This window comes from Pseudophryne corroboree, chromosome 4 (assembly GCF_028390025.1).
Source record: "Pseudophryne corroboree isolate aPseCor3 chromosome 4, aPseCor3.hap2, whole genome shotgun sequence".
NCBI lineage: Eukaryota > Metazoa > Chordata > Amphibia > Anura > Myobatrachidae > Pseudophryne > Pseudophryne corroboree.
In genome coordinates, this window is record NC_086447.1 from 398,448,331 (window position 1) to 398,469,717 (window position 21,387).

General features: G+C 46.3%; 1 protein-coding gene across 3 annotated transcripts in view; it reads right to left on the reverse strand.

Moving 5' to 3' along the window:
- RAB23 (RAB23, member RAS oncogene family) overlaps nt 1-21,387 on the reverse strand; it is a 95,215-nt gene that overhangs the window by 37,299 nt on the left and 36,529 nt on the right. For all 3 annotated transcript variants that reach the window (XM_063916738.1, XM_063916737.1, XM_063916736.1), the window contains exons 5-6: nt 15,123-15,205; nt 5,304-5,396 (exon numbers count right to left, since the gene is read on the reverse strand). In XM_063916738.1, coding sequence (XP_063772808.1) covers nt 5,304-5,396; nt 15,123-15,205 — 176 coding nt within the window. The remainder of the gene's footprint in view (nt 1-5,303; nt 5,397-15,122; nt 15,206-21,387) is intronic.

Below are 21,387 nucleotides of genomic sequence, written 5' to 3' on the forward strand. Positions count from 1 at the left end.
GAATCTGCATCACCGGTCCACTGCCGAGTCCATAACCCTCTCCTGGCAGAAATGGACATTGCACTAATTTTGGATGCCAGCCGGCAAATATCCCTCTGTGCATCCCTCATGTATAAAAGTGCGTCTTTTATATGCTCTATGTTTAGCAAAATAGTGTCCCTGTCTAGGGTATCTATATTTTCTGACAGGGAATCTGACCACGCAGCAGCAGCAGCACTGCACATCCAGGCTGAAGCTATAGCCGGTCTCAATATAACACCTGTGTGCGTATATATAGATTTCAGGATAGCCTCCTGCTTTCTATCAGCAGATTCCTTCAGGGCGGCCGTATCCGGAAACGGTAGTGCCACCTTCTTTGACAAGCGTGTGAGCGCTTTTTCCCAGCGTGACCTATCCTCTGGCGGGAAAGGGTACGCCATTAGTAACCTCTTAGAAATTACCAGCTTTTTATCAGGGGAAGCCCACGCTTCTTCACACACTTCATTTAACTCTTCAGATGGAGGAAAAGCTACTGGTAGTTTTTTCTCTCCAAACATTATACCCTTTTTTGTGGTACCGGGGGTAACATCAGAAATGTGCAACACATTTTTCATTGCCTCAATCATGTAACGTGTGGCCCTACTGGAAGTTACATTAGTCTCACCGTCGTCGACACTGGAGTCAGTATCCGTGTCGACATCTGTGTCAACCATCTGAGGTAGCGGGCGTTTTAGAGCCCCTGATGGTTTTTGAGACGCCTGGGCAGACACAGGCTGAGAAGCCGGCTGTCCCACATTTGGTATGTCGTCAAACCTTTGATGTAAGGAGTCGACACTATCACGTAATTCCTTCCACAGCACCATCCACTCAGGTGTCGACCCCGCAGGGGGTGACATCACATTTACAGGCATCTGCTCCGCCTCCACATAAGCCTCCTCATCAAACATGTCGACACAGCCGTACCGACACACCGCAAACACACAGGGAATGCTCTGACAGAGGACAGGACCCCACAAAGCCCTTTGGGGAGACAGAGAGAGAGTATGCCAGCACACACCAGAGCGCTATATAACACTGGGATCCCACTATCAATGAGTGTTTTCCCTATAGCTGCTTTTTTATATATATTATATATAATATCTATACTGCGTTTAAATTTAGTGCCCCCCCTCTCTTTTTTACCCTTCTGTAGTATTCAGACTGCAGGGAGAGCCAGGGAGCTTCCTTCCAGCGGAACTGTGAGGGAAAAATGGCGCCAGTGTGCTGAGGGAGAAGCCCCGCCCCCTTTTCGGCGGACTTTCTCCCGCTTTTTCTGTAATACTGGCAGGGGTAATTTTACATCTATATAGCCTCTAGGACTATATATGATGTATATTTGCCAACCAAGGTGTTATTTATTGCCCTCAGGGCGCCCCCCCCCCCAGCGCCCTGCACCCATCAGTGACCGAAGTGTGAGGTGTACATGAGGAGCAATGGCGCACAGATGCAGTGCTGTGCGCTACCTTGGTGAAGACCGAAGTCTTCTGCCGCCGATTTTCCGGACCTCTTCGTTGCTTCTGGCTCTGTAAGAGGGACGGCGGCGCGGCTCCGGGAACGAACACCAAGGTCGGGTCCTGCGGTCGATCCCTCTGGAGCTAATGGTGTCCAGTAGCCTAAGAAGCCCAAACTACCACCTGTTAGGTAGGTTCGCTTCTTCTCCCCTTAGTCCCTCGCTGCAGTGAGTCTGTTGCCAGCAGATCTCACTGAAAATAAAAACCCTAAATATACTTTCTTTCTAGGTGCTCAGGAGAGCCCCTAGTGTGCATCCAGCTCAGCCGGGCACAAGAATCTAACTGAAGTCTGGAGGAGGGTCTTAGTGGGAGGAGCCAGTGCACACCAGTAGTCTAAAAGCTTTCTTTATAGTTGTGCCCAGTCTCCTGCGGAGCCGCTAATCCCCATGGTCCTTACGGAGTCCCCAGCATCCACTTAGGACGTTAGAGAAATAGAGGAATAGCACAAAAACAATATAAGACAAGAGAAAGAGAATGGCACTACAGTGACAGTAAAAATCTGGAGAGCTTAGTATAAAGACAGGTGTGTCCCAGACAAGGACGAGGCTGGTATAATATGGACTAGAGTGAAAATGAGAAAATTGAGAGCATGAAAACACTGAAAGGTCTCAACCAACAGGTGGAGCTACTGGTAGTGGGGGTACTGAAGATATGCAGGAGTAATAGAACACAGAAGGAACACGTAACTCATTAGTAAATAGACGAAGAGTAGAATAAACAGAAATAACAAATAAACAACGGAACAGATAATGAAATTGACGCTGGGCTGGACATAGGAACTCTGCAGAGGACGATAATAAAAGGTAACCAAAGATATCCACAGGCTAGAGCTAGAACCAAAAGACAAGGGCTCCCGCTGCGACCAGACACTATGACCAGCAAAGAATGACAGGCAGACTAAGAATATAAAACCGCACCAACCAATCAAAAACTTCATGCAGCCAGACCTCCTTTAATTAATAACCCTGTGCAGCTGAGCGCTGCACATCCACACTCCCTCCAGCCCAGCGTCCTCGTCGCTAAGCAACAGCATGAAGCTGCCTGATGGAAGCTCTTCAGCGTACCGGTTGCCCAGCAATGACTGGGACGCTAGGACGAGCCGTCAGCTCGCAACACCACCATATTTAGATTTATAATGCAGACACATTTAAAATGATTTAAGTAACATTAGTATTGTATCCGCATTGTCCTGTTGGCATTACGCTGTTGATATTTTGACTGTCAACAGCAAAAATGTCAACAAAACTTATGTACCCCAAAACTGCTTTGTGGTTTCAAGCAGTAAATTAAAAAGCAGAGTGATAATTCACCAAGATCTTTGGCTATTTTATTAGTGAATTAATGGGCTTAATTTTCATTAATGTTACTAGTCCCTAAAAATCTACAACCTATATTCTCTTTCATATCATAAGCTTGCGAGCAGGGCCCTCCTACCTCTATGACTGTTTTGTTTTTTTACCCAGTTTTGTCTTCTAATTGTGTTCAGTTGTAAAGCGCAACGGAATTTGCTGCGCTATATAAGAAACTGTTAATAAATAAATATCACTGATCCCTACTCAGCTATAGCCTATATTCTAATTCAGGTCATTGATCCCTAATAAGCTATAGGGGGATATTCAATTTGCCTCCGAAAAGACATCGGGAGTAAAAAACCCCAATGTTTCTGCGGGTGCTGCATTCGGGCTATTTAATTAGCTCAGTCGGTAATGAGTGCAGTTACACCCGTAAATACACTGGTTCACTGAAACCTGTGTGTTTTGGGGTGAATAGCCCCATTTTCGGATGAAAACAGGGCTGTTATCGGGTATCTTGCTTCGCCTGCCGGAGGAAGGTGAATCAAAATCCCCGATAAACCGCGGCATGCGCCAGCTTATCGGGGCTAATTAGATAGCCCCCAGCCGCGACACTTTACACGCGCAATCGTTGCGGGCAAATTGAATATCTGCCATAGACTATTATTCATGTCACCATTTCTTAATAAACTATAGATTATATTCTCATTAATGTTACCAGTTCTTGAATAAACTGGCTGTATTCTCAATAAAGTCACTGATGGCTAATAAACTATATAGACTGTATTCTTCTTCATGTCACTGGTACCCAATAAACTATTGCCTGTATTCTCATTCATGTCACCGGTCTCCAATGTATTCTCATTCATATCATTTGGTTCTTGAATAAACTAAACTATAGACTGTATTCTCAATAAAGTCGCTGATACAGTACCTAAAAAACTATAAGATGAATTCTCATTCAGGTCACTGATCTCCAATAAACTATAACCTGTCATGTCACTGATCTCTAGTAAACTATAGACTGTATTCTCAATAAAGTCGCTGATACAGTACCTAAAAAACTATAAGATGAATTCTCATTCAGGTTACTGATCCCCAATAAACTATAACCTGTCATGTCACTGATCTCTAGTAAACTATAGGCTGTATTCTCATCATGTCACCAGTTCTTGAATAAACTATACACTGTATTCTCAATAAAGTCACTGATCCCCAATAAACTGTATAGACTGTATTCTCATTCATGTCACTGATCCCTAATCAACAAGTCACTGACCCTGCCATAAAATTAATGCGTTCACTTAATGCAGATGACAGGTTCACTTATATATTTTGAACTAGTGTTTGCCCGCGGCTTCGCTCGCGTGGACGCCTCTTTTCTCTCAGCGGAACGAATTTTACAAAGACAATAGTGCCATCTAATATTGTGATGTATATTTTATATTGTACACATTGATTACAAAATGCCTTTGTAAACAATATTTGCAGTTTTTCCTTCAGGGATTAACACAAAAAGATGCTTGGGGCTACTAACCCGTGAGCAAGCCACATAAAGCTGCCCATGGGAGAAACAGCTGGTCCTGAGATCTATGCCTGCAGCACTATGCGTTTGTCCATGTGACAGTACACCACCAAGCAATAATCCACAGTTTTCTATTTATTTATGTAGGCCACAAAATCGTCTGGTTTTTCCTTTATTGCTTCTCTCTCTGATGTCACATTGAGATAATAATGTGCATACCTTAGGGCCTAATTCAGCTTGGATCGCTATTCAGAGAAATCGCAAACTGAGCGATTATCGAACAACTGCACATGCGTAGTGTTCACATTGCGCATGCGCGAGGGGTAATAGTAACAGAAATGGTGTACACATCACAAACGCAATGTAGCCACTGTTCGATTGACAGGAAGCCAGCTTTTCTAGGCGGAAACCTGCCGTTTTCTGGGTGTGTCAGAAAAAACGTGGGCGTGCCCATGCATTTTTGGGGAGGGCGTCTGAAAATAGCGCAGACCACTTCCAGGCTGTCTTTATCTCAGATTAGTGGCAGCCTCAGACCTACTCACATTTGCTCAGACGGCAAAGATTCTGCCATGTTCCGGGAATTGAGAATAGTGAACTACGATGCATTTACAATTTTGCACGGGGCGGCGCCTTTCTACTCGCAGACAACTGCAATTTCTCTGAATAGCGAGCCATACTGAATTAGGCCCTCAGTTTCTTTCTCTGTAGTAAGCGCCAAGATTTATTTTTATTTTTACAGAAATGCTGACGAAGGTCTATTATATTTGAACTTCTATATTATGACTTCATATATGGAATTACTGACCTTTGAAAATAGCAGGCTTAAAATACTGTATCACATAAATAACATTTCTTATTATACTTCCATTAAAAAAAATAACTTCAGGATTCAGGCAGCATAACACCATGGGACATGCCCTATTACTGACATTTCCCTCAATGTAGTCACATACTTACCAATTTTATTGCCACTAGTATGTACAACTTCTGTATCTTCGGCAGTCTGCTGTTTTAGCCTTTGTAGGTATTTGTCAGCCAAATATTTAAAAACTGAAAAAGAATATTCGGTTTTTTAACAGCTATATGAGGAGCGACGATATCACATATCATTACAAATTTTATTGCACATCCATCAATTATCATTTGAATAAAAGTGATCTCTCATTACCTTGTAATGGATACAATCACCACATAAACACAGTCACACCAGTGTTATTACACTAACATCTGAACAATTCTTTCCTAGCCTACACATCTGACTAGTCTTCTTTTATTCTTGCTGGGGCACTCAGCTTACGGGGTCTATTCAATTGATGTCAGATCCTTTCCGACGGAAAGGATCCGAAATTTCGGTATTCAATTTGCGGCCAAATCCGACAGGTTTTGGCCATTCCCGACAATGCCAATCCAACTTTTTTTTAAAGTCTGATTGACATGGTTGGAAACGGGGCTAAAACCTGTCGGGTTTGGCCGCGAATCCGACAAAACACGTGGATCTGCGGCTAATATGCCGACTAACGTGTTTTCTGACAAGTCGGAATTTCTGATTTGTCGTCTAAACATCAGTTTAATTGAATAGGTCGAATCTGGATTCGACCTTAAATTGTTGGAAACTGACGTTTATCCGACAAGTCGGGAATTCAGACTTGAACTGAATAGACCCCTATGTCTAAAATGTATCTTTTATTAAGTAGGCATTAAAAGTTCAGTCAAAGAGTTGTACAATCTCCAAACATTGATTACCCAAAATGAGTACAGAGAGGTAGACATAGGGGAGAGATGATATTAACCACACATTAAAGTACTATGGGCCTAATTCAGACCTCATCGTAGCCGTGCAAAATTCTGCACGGCTAGCATCAGTTACTCAGACATACGGGGGGACGCCCAGCACAGGGCTAGTAAGCCCCGCATGTCTGCCCCCCCCCCCCCCCCCACACACACACACACACACAAGTACAAAAGCATTGCACAGCGGCAATGCTTTTGTACTTGACGAGTAGCTCCCCACGGAGCTACCCATCGCTGTCCGGGTTGCAGCGTCGGCGTGTGACGTCATGCAGCCGCCGGGGCCCGCGCCCCCAAAAGGCGGCCTACCGACCGCCTCTGCTGATCAATCAGGCAGAGGCGATCGCTGGGCTGAGAAGTCCATCGGTTGTCTGGCATATGCCGTGCAAAAAACGCACAGCAGCGATCAAGTCTGAATTAGGTCCAATGTCTCAATGCTATTATAATTGGCAACCACAAAAAAATTACAAAAATAGTTAAAAATTGGAAATTACCAATCCAAAAGCACAGGTAATTACAGGCAAGTATAAAATGTATAACAAATATCATATGGAAAAGATGTGCAATAAGTTCAGCAGCGAAGCTTAGCAGCATGTCCTAGAGTCACTAGGAAATCCTTGGTGACTGGCATACATTAGTGCATGTATGGAACAAGCGGAATTGTCCCCAGTATCAAATATAATTGTACTGTGCTAGTATTTCCTTTAAAGTGTAATAGACACTTACATAGTTCACAATGTACAGCAGTAAATTGGATCATATGATCCAGTATATAATCATAATATTACAGGATCATATTACAGGAAATTATCAATGTGACAAGTGCTGTAATGTTATAATCACAATGTACTTCTTATCATATATGAAAAGTACAATTACCAGAAAACAAGGGTACAATTTGCACATACAATAAATAACACTTGTGTTTGGTACAGGCTCACCATAAAAAAAATAAGATTTTAAACCTACCGGTAAATCTTTTTCTCGTAGTCCGTAGAGGATGCTGGGGGCTCCGTAAGGACCATGGGGATAGACGGGCTCCGCAGGAGACATGGGCACTTTAAGAAAGAACTTTAGGTATGGGTGTGCACTGGCTCCTCCCTCTATGCCCCTCCTCCAGACCTCAGTTCGAGAAACTGTGCCCAGAGGAGACTGACAGTACGAGGAAAGGATTTTTGTTAATCTAAGGGCAAGATTCATACCAGCCCACACCATCCACACCGTATAACCTGGATATACGAACCAGTCAACAGTATAAAACAAAACAGCATCAGCCCGAGACTGATCAACACTGTAACATAACCCTTATGTAAGCAATAACTATATACAAGTCTTGCAGAACTAGTCTGCACTTGGGACGGGCGCCCAGCATCCTCTACGGACTACGAGAAAAAGATTTACCGGTAGGTTTAAAATCTTATTTTCTCTTACGTCCTAGAGGATGCTGGGGACTCCGTAAGGACCATGGGGATTATACCAAAACTCCCAAACGGGCGGGAGAGTGCGGATGACTCTGCAGCACCGATTGAGCAAACATGAGGTCCTCCTCAGCCAGGGTATCAAACTTATAGAACTTTGCAAAGGTGTTTGACCCCGACCAAGTAGCAGCTCGACACAGTTGTAATCCCGAGACACCTCGGGCAGCCGCCTAAGAAGAGCCCACCTTCCAAGTGGAATGGGCCTTAACCGATTTTGGTAACGGCAATCCAGCCGTAGAATAAGCCTGCTGAATCGTGTTACAGATCCAGCGAGCAATAGTCTGTTTTGAAGCAGGAGCACCAACCTTGTTGGCTGCATACAGGACAAACAGTGCTTCTGTTTTTCTGACCCTAGCCGTTCTGGCCACGTAAATTTTCAATGCCCTGACCACATCAAGGGACTCGGAATCCTCCAAGTCTCGCGTAGCCACAGGCACCACAATAGGTTGGTTCATATGAAAAGATGACACCACCTTAGGCAAAAATTGAGGACGGGTCCGCAATTCCGCTCTATAGGTGCATACACAAGGAGAGATTTTGACTGAGCGATTTCCCTTGAACTGGCAGTAGGAGATTTTGACTAACTTTTCCAGCGATTTTGGCTATGGGCTCATTCAAGCAAGGGGATGCTTTTTCTTTTCCAGCGACCTAGCCAAAATTGACTTGCCTGCACATTCTATTTTTAGCAGCGATAGCGACCTGGCGGGGACGCGCATCGCTATCGCTGGCTGTGTACACATGGAGAGATATGCACTAACTTTCTGAGCGATTTTGACTATATAGTCAAAATCGCTCAGTTATATCGCTCCGTGTGTATGCACCTTATCCATATGGAAAACCAGATAGGGCCTTTTATGAGACAAAGCCGCCAATTCCGACATTCGCCTAGCCGAAGCCAAGGCTAACAACATGACCACCTTCCAAGTGAGATATTTTAACTCCACTGTTTTAAGTGGTTCAAACCAGTGCGACTCAACACCACGTTTAGGTCCCAAGGCGCCACCGGAGGTACAAAAGGAGGCTGAATATGCAGCACTCCCTTCACAAAAGTCTGTACTTCTGGGAGAGAAGCTAATTCCTTCTGAAAGAAAATGGATAAGGCCAAAAACTGAACCTTAATGGAGCCTAATTTTAGGCCCAAATTCACTCCAGTTTGTAGGAAGTGAAGGAAACGGCCCAGATGGAATTCTTCCGTAGGAGCATTCCTGGCCTCACACCAAGAAACATACTTTCGCCATATATGGTGATAATGTTTTGCTGTCACGTCCTTCCTAGCCTTTATCAGAGTAGGAATGACCTCATCCGGAATGCCCTTTTCTCACGGCCAATCCAGAACAATGAGAATTGTCTGCACTCCTCTTTTTCTTATTATTCTCAACACCTTTGGGATGAGAGGAAGAGGAGGAAACACATAGACCGACTGGAAAACCCCCGGTGTCACTAGGGCATCCACAGCCACTGCCTGAGGGCCTCTTGACCTGGTGCAATACCTCTGTAGCTTTTTGTTGAGGCGGGACGCCATCATGTCTATCTGTGGCAGTCCCCACTGACTTGCAATCTGTGTGAAGACTTCCTGATGAAGTCCCCACTCTCCTGGATGCAGGTCGTGTCTGCTGAGGAAGTCTGCTTCCCAGTTGTCCACTCCCGGAATGAACACTGCTGACAGTGCGCTTACATGATTTTCCGTCCAGCGAAGAATCCTGATGGCTTCCGCCATTGCCACTCTGCTCCTTGTGCCACCTTGGAGTTTTACATGAGCCACTGCGGTGATGTTGTCTGACTGGATCAGAACCGGTAGGTCGCGAAGCAAGGTCTCCGCTTGACGAAGGGCGTTGTATATGGCCCTCAGCTCCAGGACGTTGATGTGAAGACAAGTCTCTTGACTTGACCAAAGACCTTGGAAGTTTCTTCCCTGTGTGACTGCTCCCCAACCTCGGAGGCTCGCGTCCGTGGTTACCAGAATCCAGTCCTGAATGCCGAACCTGCGACCCTGTAGAAGGTGAGCACTCTGTAGCCACCACAGGAGATACCCTAGCCCTGGGGAACAGAACGATCAACTGATGAATCTGTAGATGTGACCCGGACCACTTGTCCAGTATGTCCCATTGGAAAGACCTCGCATGGAACCTGCCGAAGGAAATGGCCTCGTAAGATGCCACCATCTTCCCCAGGACCCGAGTGCAGTGATGCACTGACACTTGTTTTGGCTTCAATAGGTTCCTGACCAGAGTCATGAGTTCCTGGGCATTTTCTATCGGAAGATAAACCCTTTTCTGGTCAGTATCCAGAATCATGCCTAAGAAGGTCAGACGAGTCGTAGGAACCAACTGCGACTTCGGGATATTGAGAATCCAGCCGTGTTGCTGTAACACCTTCAGTGAAAGTGACCTGCTGTTCAGCAACTGCTCTCGTGATCTCGCTTTTATGAGGAGATCGTCCAAGTACGGGATAATTGTGACACCTTGCTTGCGCAGGAGCACCATCATTTCCGCCATTACCTCGGTGAAAATTCTCGGGGCCGTGGAAAGCCCATACGGCAACGTCTGAAATTGGTAATGACAATCCTGTACCGCAAATCAGGTACGCCTGATGAGGTGGATATATGGGAACATGAAGGTATGCATCCTTTATGTCCAGGGATACCATAAAATCCCCCCCCTTCCAGGCTGGCGATGACCGCTCTGAGCGATTCCATCTTGAACTTGAACCTTTTCAAGTATAGGTTCAGGGATTTTAAATTTAAAATGGGTCTGACCGAACCGTCCAGTTTCGGGACTACAAACAGGGTTGAGTAATATCCCCTTCCTTGTTGAAGTAGGGGAACTTTTACCACCACCTGTTGAAGATACAATTTGTGAATTGCATTTAACACTATCTCCCTTTCTGGGGGAGAAGCCGGTAAGGCCGATTTGAAAAACCGGCGAGGAGGCACCTCTTCGAATTCCAGCTTGTAACCCTGAGAAACAATTTCTATTGCCCAGGGATCCACCTGTGAGTGAACCCAGATGTGGCTGAAAAGTCGAAGACGTGCCCCCACTGGGGCGGACTCCCTTAGCGGAGCCCCAGCGTCATGCGGTGGATTTAGTAGAGGCCGGGGAGGACTTCTGTTCCTGGGAACTAGCTGTGTTTTACAGCCTTTTCCCTCTGCCCTTACCTCTGGCAAGAAAGGACGCACCTCGCACTCTCTTGTTTCTCTGTGACCGAAAGGACTGCATTTGATAATGTGGCGCTTTCTTAGGCTGTGAGGGAATATAAGGCAAAAAAATTGATTTACCTGCCGTAGCTGTGGAGACCAGGTCCGAGAGACCGTCCCCAAACAGTTCCTCACCCTTGTAAGGTAAAACCTCCATATGCCTCTTTGAGTCGGCATCACCTGTCCACTGTCGGGTCCATAAGACTCGCCTAGCAGAAATCGACATAGCGTTGACTCTAGAACCCAGTAGACCAATGTCTCTTTGAGCATCTCTCATGTATAAGACAGCATCTTTAATATGTCCTAGGGTCAATAAAATGGTATCCTTATCCAGGGTATCAATTCCCATCGATAAGGTATCTGTCCACGCTGCTACAGCGCTACAAACCCAAGCCGACGCTATCGCCGGTCTGAGTAAGGTACCAGAATGTGTGTAAATGGACTTCAAGGTACCCTCCTGCTTGCGATCAGCAGGATCCCTAAGGGTAGCCGTATCTTGGGATGGCAGCGCTACCTTTTTGGATAAGCGTGTCAACGCTTTGTCCACCCTAGGGGAGGATTCCCACCGTATCCTGTCCTTTGCCGGGAAAGGATACGCCATAAGAATCCTTTTGGGAATCTGCAGTTTCTTGTCTGGAGATTCCCACGCTTTTTCACACAACTCGTTCAGCTCATGAGAGGGGGGAAAGGTTACCTCAGCTTTCTTTCTCTTAAACATTGTGTACCCTCGTGTCAGCGACAGAGGGGTCATCAGTGATATGCAGTACATCCTTTATTGCAATAATCATATATCGAATACTTTTAGCCAATTTTGGCTGTAATTTTGCATCATCGTAGTCGACACTGGAGTCAGAATCCGTGTCGGTATCAGTGTCTACTATTTGGGATAGTGGGCGCTTTTGAGACCCCGAAGGTCCGTGTGACATAGGGACAGGCAGGGGTTGACTCCCTTCCTGTTCCCTAGCTTCAGCTTTCCATCCAGTCAGGTGTCGGCGTTGTCGACGGAGACACCACACTCATTTGCTCCACCTCCTCCCTAGGAGAGCCTTCTATCTCAGACATGCCGACACACGCGTACCGACACACAACACACATAGGGAATCCTCTTATCTGAAGACAGTTCCCCCACAAGGCCCTTTGGAGAGACAGAGAGAGAGAATATGCCAGCACACACCCAGCGCCAATGACCCAGGAAAAAACACACAATATGTTTACCCAGAAAGCGCTGTAATCTGTATTTTGCGCCAAATTATGTGCCCCCCCCCTTCTTTAAAACCCTCTTTCACCGTGGATAAGCAGGGGAGAGTCCTGGGAGCTTCCTCTCAGCGCTGTGCTGTGGAGAAAATGGCGCCGGTGAGTGCTGACGAACAAGCTCCTCCCCCTCAGCGGCGGGCTTCGGTCCCGCTCAAATATTGAAAAAACTGGCGAGGGCTCTTTTATATACAGTGCCTAGCTGTATATATGTACTTTTGCCAGAAAATGAGGTTTATATTGCTGCCCAGGGCGCCCCCCCTGCGCCTTCCACCCTTACAGTGACTGCCGTGTGTGAGCTGTGTGGGAGCAATGGCGCACAGCATTACCGCTGTGCGTTACCTCTATGAAGATCTGAAGTCTTCTGCCGCCTCTGAAGTCTTCTTCCTTCTCATACTCACCCGGCTTCTATCTTCCGGCTCTGCGAGGAGGACGGCGGCGCGGCTCTGGGACGGACGGCGAGGGTGAGACCTGCGTACCGATTCCTCTGGAGCTAATGGTGTCCAGTAGCCTAAGAAACAGAGCCTAACATTAAAGTAGGTCTGTTTCTCTCTCCTCAGTCCCTCGATGCAGGGAGTCTGTTGCCAGCAGGCTCCCTGAAAATAAAAAACCTAACAAATATACTTTCTTTTCAGGAAACTCAGGAGAGCTCCCTGTAATGCACCCAGTCTCCTCTGGGCACAGTAATAAACTGAGGTCTGGAGGATGGGCATAGAGGGAGGAGCCAGTGCACACCCATACCTAAAGTTCTTTCTTAAAGTGCCCATGTCTCCTGCGGAGCCCGTCTATCCCCATGGTCTTTACGGAGTCCCCAGCATCCTCTAGGACGTAAGAGAAAAGAAGGTTACAGCAGATAGGAATTATGGGATACTAGTTAAAAGCCTGTCAAAATGATGGACATCAGGGCCGGATTATAGGAAGGCTCGCTACTCTTATGTGTGTGTGTGCGTGGCGTTAGCCTTTTATATAAATAGATGCTGTATATCTGTAATGGGTAGGCTATAATGATGCTGCACTATATACACCAGTACTGGCACGAGTAAGCTTACCAGTCCTAGCACAGCTCCCAGCCAGTCTGGTGGTAGAGGATACTAGTAGCCACCAGCAGCTGGGCATTGCCTGTGCATGGTGTGGGAGGGGTGTCAAAGTCGGAAAAAGAAGACAATACAAACTACACACAGATTGGCACTTCTCGGTGGTAGCGCAAGGACGCAATTGACGTATATGGATGCACCATGCTTCTTTACCGTACATCATGCATAGAGTCACACGGCGTGCGTGTTGCAGCGTGGTGGGTGTATATACGGTAAAAGACACAATCATTGAGAAACGTCATAAAGACGCACACAGACACATTTCATAGAACACATAAATTACACAGACAAAACATGTCCAACACCAGACTTGTATAATACTGTATTTATATAATAGAGTGTAAAACCAGATATATATGTATTATTGGGATGGAACAAGTTAATTATAACATGCTTAGTGTCAAAATGGTCAGGATAATGTGTGGATTAATTTGATAGCTATGGGTAAATTGTAGCACATTGCAACGATTAGTTATGAACAAATGTATGAATATAAAGTCACATTCTACGAGAACAAAGGAAGCATGTGGGCAGAAGCCCAGTGGTTAACCACTGTATCTGCATCTTTAAAATGGACATTGCTTACATATGAACTGACCAATAACACACAATGAATGAGAAACCTCCCTCTCCTGGGCCAGTGGAAGGAGACCGAAACCAACAACCTGTTAACTCCCACTGTTTGATATAAGTAGTTTCTAGGACTTAGAGATTTAGTTGCTGTGGGGAAGATATGCTGAGTCTATATAGAAAGGACTGTCCTATGGGATAGGGTAATGTATACTGGCTGTAACTGATTCTTTTGTAACTATAATTCTGTACCACTTACCCAGGCTTAAACATGTTATACTGAATGATACGTATGTTATTTTGTATGCATAACTTTTAATATCAAATACATATATATCTGAGTGTTGGACCTCAGTAATACCATGTGTGTGACTACTTGCTTTTGTTTAAGGGACATAGTGCTGTGACGTTCAGCGCACTATTAGCGTATATGGTAATAAGATGCGCCTTGCGTCCGCAGTATATATTAACGCTGGCATTGTAAATGTTTATTTAAAATAATAGAAATTCACAGGGGTGAGCACAGGACCCCACCCCTCTGCCGGCGTGCGGTATATATAAAGGTGCTGAGCCAGTTATCTGCTTCCTCACCCGCATCATCTGCAGCCCCAGCACCGCCTAGTCACCCACACAGGGTCTCACCCATTTCTGCTGGACTGATTAACCTTCCCCACCTATGAAGTGTGAAACAGTCAGATCAGTATTTTTAATTAGCAGCAGGTTGTAACATCTGCCTGCATTATCACTTTCACCTATGACAGCATGACGGTAGTGTCTAGATTCTCTTCATGGAGAGGTTCTTTCCCATAATGCGCTGGGTCTACGTCACAAACTACTTGAAAATGTGGTGAGTGGAGCGAGTCCATGAGGGTACAATGCAGCATAAACAAAACAAAATACCCCACAACAAACAGAGATTAGAGAAAACATTAAAATGATATAAGGGCAGAAGAGAACTTGCGCTCTCCCTTGATGTCACATCCGGGTCCTTTCCATGAAGGGAAAATAAACACAACCAGGACAGCATGCAGCACACGAAGGAGTCATTTGGTCTGTGTGGCAGCCTCTAGTGGCCATAAGCGCACATAACAGCGGTGAGGCGCAGCCTTACGTTATATTATATAACAGAATGTTTAATCCTGACATACAATTAGGTTCTCGAGGACAAAATGATATACAGTATCTGCAGTTTAGAGAGTTGTCAACCCAGAATTATGCAAGCGACAAGAGGTTAACTGTTGTAAAAGGAACAAAGTGTGTGACATCCCCAGCATAAGGAGGGTTCCTCGTGTTGGCTCATCCCCTGAAGCTACTGCAGAATTGAAAAGAACTTTGCCTTCTTTGTACACAACCGTGGAATATGTTTACGTTTTGTAAAGAATATAATTATAATAAAACTCACCTTCAGTAACATTCAGATCTTCCTTTACAGATGTTCTGTAAAATCGCAGTTTTAACCTCTTTGCAAGTCCTTCTGCTTCCTCACTTACATAGAAAGGGATAAACAAAGAAATCATAGAAGGATTACTTATATGCCTTTTCCACTAAAGTCGCGGTTATGACCCAGGATTTGGAACACGGTTCCAAAAACAGGTCAGACCCGAGACAGGACCCGTTTTCCAGTGCGGAGCGACCCAGGAATATTCCGGGACGGCGCAGTTTACCCTGCACCCAGGTGCAGTGCCTTCTGGCCAGCACTTGGAGATGACGTCATCTACATTTACATTTTCTGGGTCATTTGTTTTCACACACTGAGGAGTATATGTACTAAAGTGCGGGTTTTTAGAAGTGGAGATGTGACCCATTTCAACCAATCAGATTCTACTTAACATTTACAGTATCTAACTGCTTCAAGAAGATAATAGCTAGAATCTGATTGGTTGCTATGGGCAACATCTGCACTTCTAAAAAAAAAAAACAACAACAACACAGCACCTTAGTAAATATACCCCTGAGACAGGTAGAGAATACAGGAGAAAATAAGATTTTAAACCTACCGGTCAATCTTTTTCTCCTAGTCCGTAGAGGATGCTGGGGACTCCGTAAGGACCATGGGGAATAGACGGGCTCCGCAGGAGACATGGGCACTTTAAGAAAGAACTTTAGGTATGGGTGTGCACTGGCTCCTCCCTCTATGCCCCTCCTCCAGACCTCAGTTAGAGAAACTGTGCCGAGAGGAGACGGACAGTACGAGGAAAGGATTTTTGTTAATCTAAGGGCAAGATTCATACCAGCCCACACCATCCACACCGTATAACCTGGATATACGAACCAGTCAACAGTATGAAACAAAACAGCATCAGCCCGAGACTGATCAACACTGTAACATAACCCTTATGTAAGCAATAATTATATACAAGTCTTGCAGAATGTAGTCCACACTGGGACGGACGCCCAGCATCCTCTACGGACTACGAGAAAAAGATTTACTGGTAGGTTTAAAATCTTATTTTCTCTTACGTCCTAGAGGATGCTGGGGACTCCGTAAGGACCATGGGGATTATACCAAAGCTCCAAAACTGTTACGTTTCTGATGCTCAGAACTAGAGAGATGTTGTGTAGAGAGTCCAGAGCACCAGGACGTGATGCTGAAATAAGGGATGGTACAGGAATAGCCCCTAGCACCCTACCTCCGTTGTTTTACCCGTGTGGTCAGTTCACGCCTGAGTGACTATGGTTTCTTGGGCCCACGGCAGCCGCGTTTGAAGGGCGGATTAGGTCTGCCCAACTCCGATGCCCCCAGGTCTTAGAGTGCGACAAGGCATGAACCGAGACAGGGTAATAACAAGGGGACCTCTAACTAAAGCAAACAGAAGCTAGGGGCTACTAACTACCCTAAAACTAAATATATGTGCGGCACGCCGCCAATGGAAAAGAACAACAAAAGATACCACTGTCCACTCCCCCACACGGCACCGCCGAGTTCCGGGGAGGACAGTGAAAAGCGGAAACCTCCGCAAAAACCACCAATACAAAAGTAAAACAGGGACTAAGCGGCCTAGGCCACAACACGCGGCAGGAGCCGCTACTCACGAAACCGGGAGAGAACCCCAACAAGCGAGAACCCCCAGATGACCGCAACAGGTCCTCTTGGACAGGAAGGATTCCCAGGACCGGCTTCAGAACTCCAGAACTCAGGAGCACAGGGAGCAGGATCGACCAGATACAGCTGACCAGGAACAGACGTTGCAAGGCAGGAACAGCATACAGGAAGCTATCACCGGCGAGGCTGCAGTGTGCTGGCTCCCATAAAAAGACCCTGCTGGCCAATGACAGGAGGGCCAGCAAGACCAGCCCCCAGACCCTAATTACTAGTTGCCGTGCAGCTGCCCTGCTGCACGAGCAACTAATCAATCCTATCTGGCAACGAGGAACGCGGTCCGCCAATGGCGTCCCCGTTGCTATGGACCCAGCGGCTGAGGACGCCCGGCATCCTAGCGTTGCCAGGGACCCGGCGGCTACAGTACGCACGGCGTCCTGGCGTTGCTAGGCGCCGGGCGGGCAGGGAGGGAGGTGCGGCGGCCGTGAGCGTCGCTCGGAAGCAGACCGAGCGGCGCCGCGGACCGCGGCACCTAACAGTACCCCCCCCTTGAGGAGGGGTTAAAGAACCCCTAAAGCCGGGTTTCTGAGGAAATTCCTGAAAGAATTATCTCTTAAGTTTAGGGGCATGTAAATCGTTATCCAGGACCCAAGACCTTTCTTCCGGGCTATAGCCTTTCCAGTGAACCAAAAAATAAAGCCGGCCCGAGAAACTTTGGAATCTAAAACCTTCTCCACCAAGAACTCTTGTTGCCCCTGAACATCCACCGGAGGTCTACCCTGGGAAGTCTTCCGAGGGAATCTCCTGGAAGAAAAATACTGCTTCAGAAGGGAACAGTGAAAAGTATTGCCAATTTTGAGTGATTTAGGCAAGCGTAGCCGAAAAGCAACTGGGTTGACGTTCTTAACGATAAGGAACGGTCCAATAAATTTGGGTCCCAATCTAGCCGAGGGTTGTCGGAGCTTGATGTTGCGGGTTGACAACCACACCTTATCGCCCACCTTATAAGTGCATGGGCGTCGGAACCTATCAGAAATGTTTTTTTCTCGGAAGGCAGCCTTCTTAAGGGCAAGGTGCACCTTTTTCCAAATCATTCTGAGACGGGAAGTTAAGGTCAACGAGGAGACTGGAAAATGAGGGTAAAAAGAATTGGCTCTAGGATGAAAGCCCAAGACCGAAAAGAATGGGGACTCCTTGGTGGAAGAATGACAAGAGTTATTATAGGCAAACTCGGCCAAAGGAAGAAATTCAGACCAATCATTCTGAAGTTTGGCCGAATATAGCCGTAAATACTGTTTTAACGACTGATTAACACGTTCAGTTTGTCCGTTAGACTGTGGATGGTACCCAGATGTTAAAGAGAGTTTCATATTTAATGAGGCACAAAAACGTTTCCAGAAACGGGCGATGAATTGCGGTCCCCGATCAGAGACAATATCCCTGGGTAAACCATGGAGCCTGAACACATGGCAGAGAAATAAAACTGCCAACCCTTGAGCAGAGGGTAATCGGGGGAGAGCAATGAAGTGGGCCATCTTACTAAAACGGTCTACTACCACCCAAATGACTCGAAATCCAGCTGAAAGAGGAAGGTCCACCACGAAATCCATGGATATATGTGACCATGGCCTGAGAGGAACGGCTAAAGGCATGAGTTGCCCGACCGGCAATGATCGAGATACCTTGTACTGAGCACAAACCTGACAGGAACGGACAAATTCCCTTACATCTTTAGAAAGATTAGGCCACCACACTGAGTGAGAGATTAACTCCAAGGTCTTAGTGATACCCGGATGACCAGAAACCTTATTATCATGAAACTCAGCTAGAACAGTGCCTCTCAGAAATTCAGGGACGAAGAGACGATCTGCAGGAGTGACTTTGGGAGCCTGCTGCTGAAGCTGGACTAGCTGTGTAAATAAATCCTGCGTGAGGCCAGCCCGGATGACAGACGATGGGACTATGGGGGTAGTAGCCGGGTGGTTATTGTGAACCGGAAGAAAACAACGTGACAGGGCATCGGCTTTTGTATTCTTGGAACCGGGCCTGAAGGTGATAAACCTGAAACGAGTAAAAAACAGCGCCCAACGTGCCTGTCGAGCATTAAGCCGTTTAGCTGACTCAATATACTGCAGGTTCTTGTGGTCAGTAAACACCGTAATGGTATGCCTTGCTCCTTCCAGCCAGTGCCTCCACTCCTTGAAAGCCCATTTAACTGCCAACAATTCTCGATTACCAACATCATAGTTGGATTCTGCGGAGGAGAATTTTCTGGACATGAAGGCACATGGGTGTAATTCCTGAGACTCCGGGTCTTCCTGAGAAAGGATAGCCCCCACTCCAACCTCTGAGGCATCTACCTCGACAATAAAGGGGAGATCCGGGTTAGGGTGTCTGAGTACTGGAGCTGAGACAAAGGCCTGCTTTAAGGCCAGAAAGGCAGACTTGGCTTCAAGCGACCAATTGGAAGGGTCCGCTCCTTTTTTAGTCAATGCCACAATAGGAGCAACCAAATCTGAGAAGGTATGAATAAAACGCCTATAGTAATTTGCAAACCCTAAAAAGCGCTGAATTGCTTTTAAGTTCGTGGGTTGTGCCCAATTTAGGATGGCCTGGAGTTTTTTTGGTTCCATGAAAAACCCCTTACGAGAAATAATATACCCCAGGAAGGACACTTCTGTGATGTGGAAATCACATTTCTCCAGTTTGGCGTATAAATGATTTTCCCGTAACTTCTGAAGGACCAGTCGCACATGGGTAATATGTTGTTCAAAAGACTCAGAGTAAATCAAAATGTCGTCTAAATAAACGACTACGAACTTTCCTAGAAAGTCGCGAAGGACGTCGTTAATGAGATCTTGAAATACAGCAGGAGCATTAGACAGCCCAAACGGCATCACCAGGTATTCATAATGTCCCGACTGTGTGCTGAAAGCCGTCTTCCACTCATCCCCAGATTTTATTCGGATGAGATTGTAAGCCCCTCTAAGATCGATCTTGGAAAAGATAACGGCAGTCCGGAGCTGATCAAACAGTACTGAAATCAGTGGCAAGGGGTAGGTGTTTTTAACAGAAATTTTATTCAGAGCCCGATAATCAATACATGGTCTGAGCGACCCATCTTTTTTCTCAACAAAAAAGAACCCTGCACTCAATGGAGATTTCGAGGGCCTAATGAAGCCTTTTTTTAGGCTCTCCTGTACATAATCATTCATTGCCGTAGTTTCCGGCCCAGACAGGGCATATAGTCTCCCCTTAGGGAAAGAGGCACCGGGAACTAAGTCTATAGCGCAGTCATAGGACTGATGAGGAGGCAGAATATCCGCATTACCCTTGGAGAAAACGTTGGCAAAGTCCTGATATTCCAAAGGAATAAGTTCTGGGGTGACTGCCGCAACCCGGACTGGACGGGAAATACATTCCTCAACACAAAAGGGACCCCATCGGGAAATCTCCCCAGACCGCCAATCTATGGTGGGATTATGAAAGGCAAGCCAGGGGTGACCCAAAACTACGGGGACAGCCGGACAATGGGTAAGGTAAAATTCGATTTTCTCCGAATGTAGGGCCCCCACTGTCAGTTGTACTGGTGGTGTACGGTGAGTGATTACCCCATTAGAAAGCGGACCTCCATCCAAGCCGTGCATGGTGATACGTTTTTCCAAAGGTATCTGTGGAACGCCCAAAGCCTGAGCCCAACCAAGATCCATGAAATTTCCCGCAGCTCCACTGTCGACGAAGGCCGACACCAACGAACTGAGGCTACCAAAGGAAATTTTTACAGGAACTAATAAGGAATCATTAGAGGAGATCAACTGCAGACCCAAGTGAACCCTCTCACAATTCACTGGGTCAGAGCGTTTCCCTGCTTATTCGGGCAATTACGTGCGATATGTCCCTTTTCACCACAATACAAGCAAAGACCAGAATTTAGCCTTCTGGTTCTTTCCTCTGGGGACAGCCGCGAGAGACCCATTTGCATGGGCTCCTCGACGTCCTCAGGGAAAGTATACACACATGGACTAGGCCTGAAACTAGCTCCTCTTTCAGCCCTCCGCTCCCGGAGACGACGATCAATTTTAATAGCAAGCTCCATGAGTTTGTCTAAAGTCTCTGGAGTGGGGTACTGCAGGAGACTGTCTTTAATAACTTCAGACAAACCGAGGCGAAACTGACTGCGCAGGGTCGGGTCATTCCAGCCACAGTCGTTCGACCAACGGCGAAACTCTGTACAATACGCCTCTGCTGGATTTTTCCCTTGCTTAAGTGCACGCAGGTGGCTCTCAGCCGACGCTTCTCTATCAGGGTCATCGTACAAAAGGCCTAGAGACTTAAAAAAGGCATCTACAGATAGCAAGGCAACATCATCGGCTTTTAACCCAAAAGCCCAGGTTTGCGGATCGCCTTGTAGTAAGGACATAACAATACCGACCCGTTGAGACTCAGTACCAGAGGATCGGGGCCTTAAACGAAAATAAAGCTTACAAGCTTCCTTGAAATTAAAAAATCCTTTCGGTTACCTGAAAAACGGTCAGGAAGGTGCATCTTTGGTTCTGGAATCATACTCGGGGAGGCTCGCAAAAGATCTTCCTGCGATCTCACCCGAAGAGTAAGATCCTGAACCATC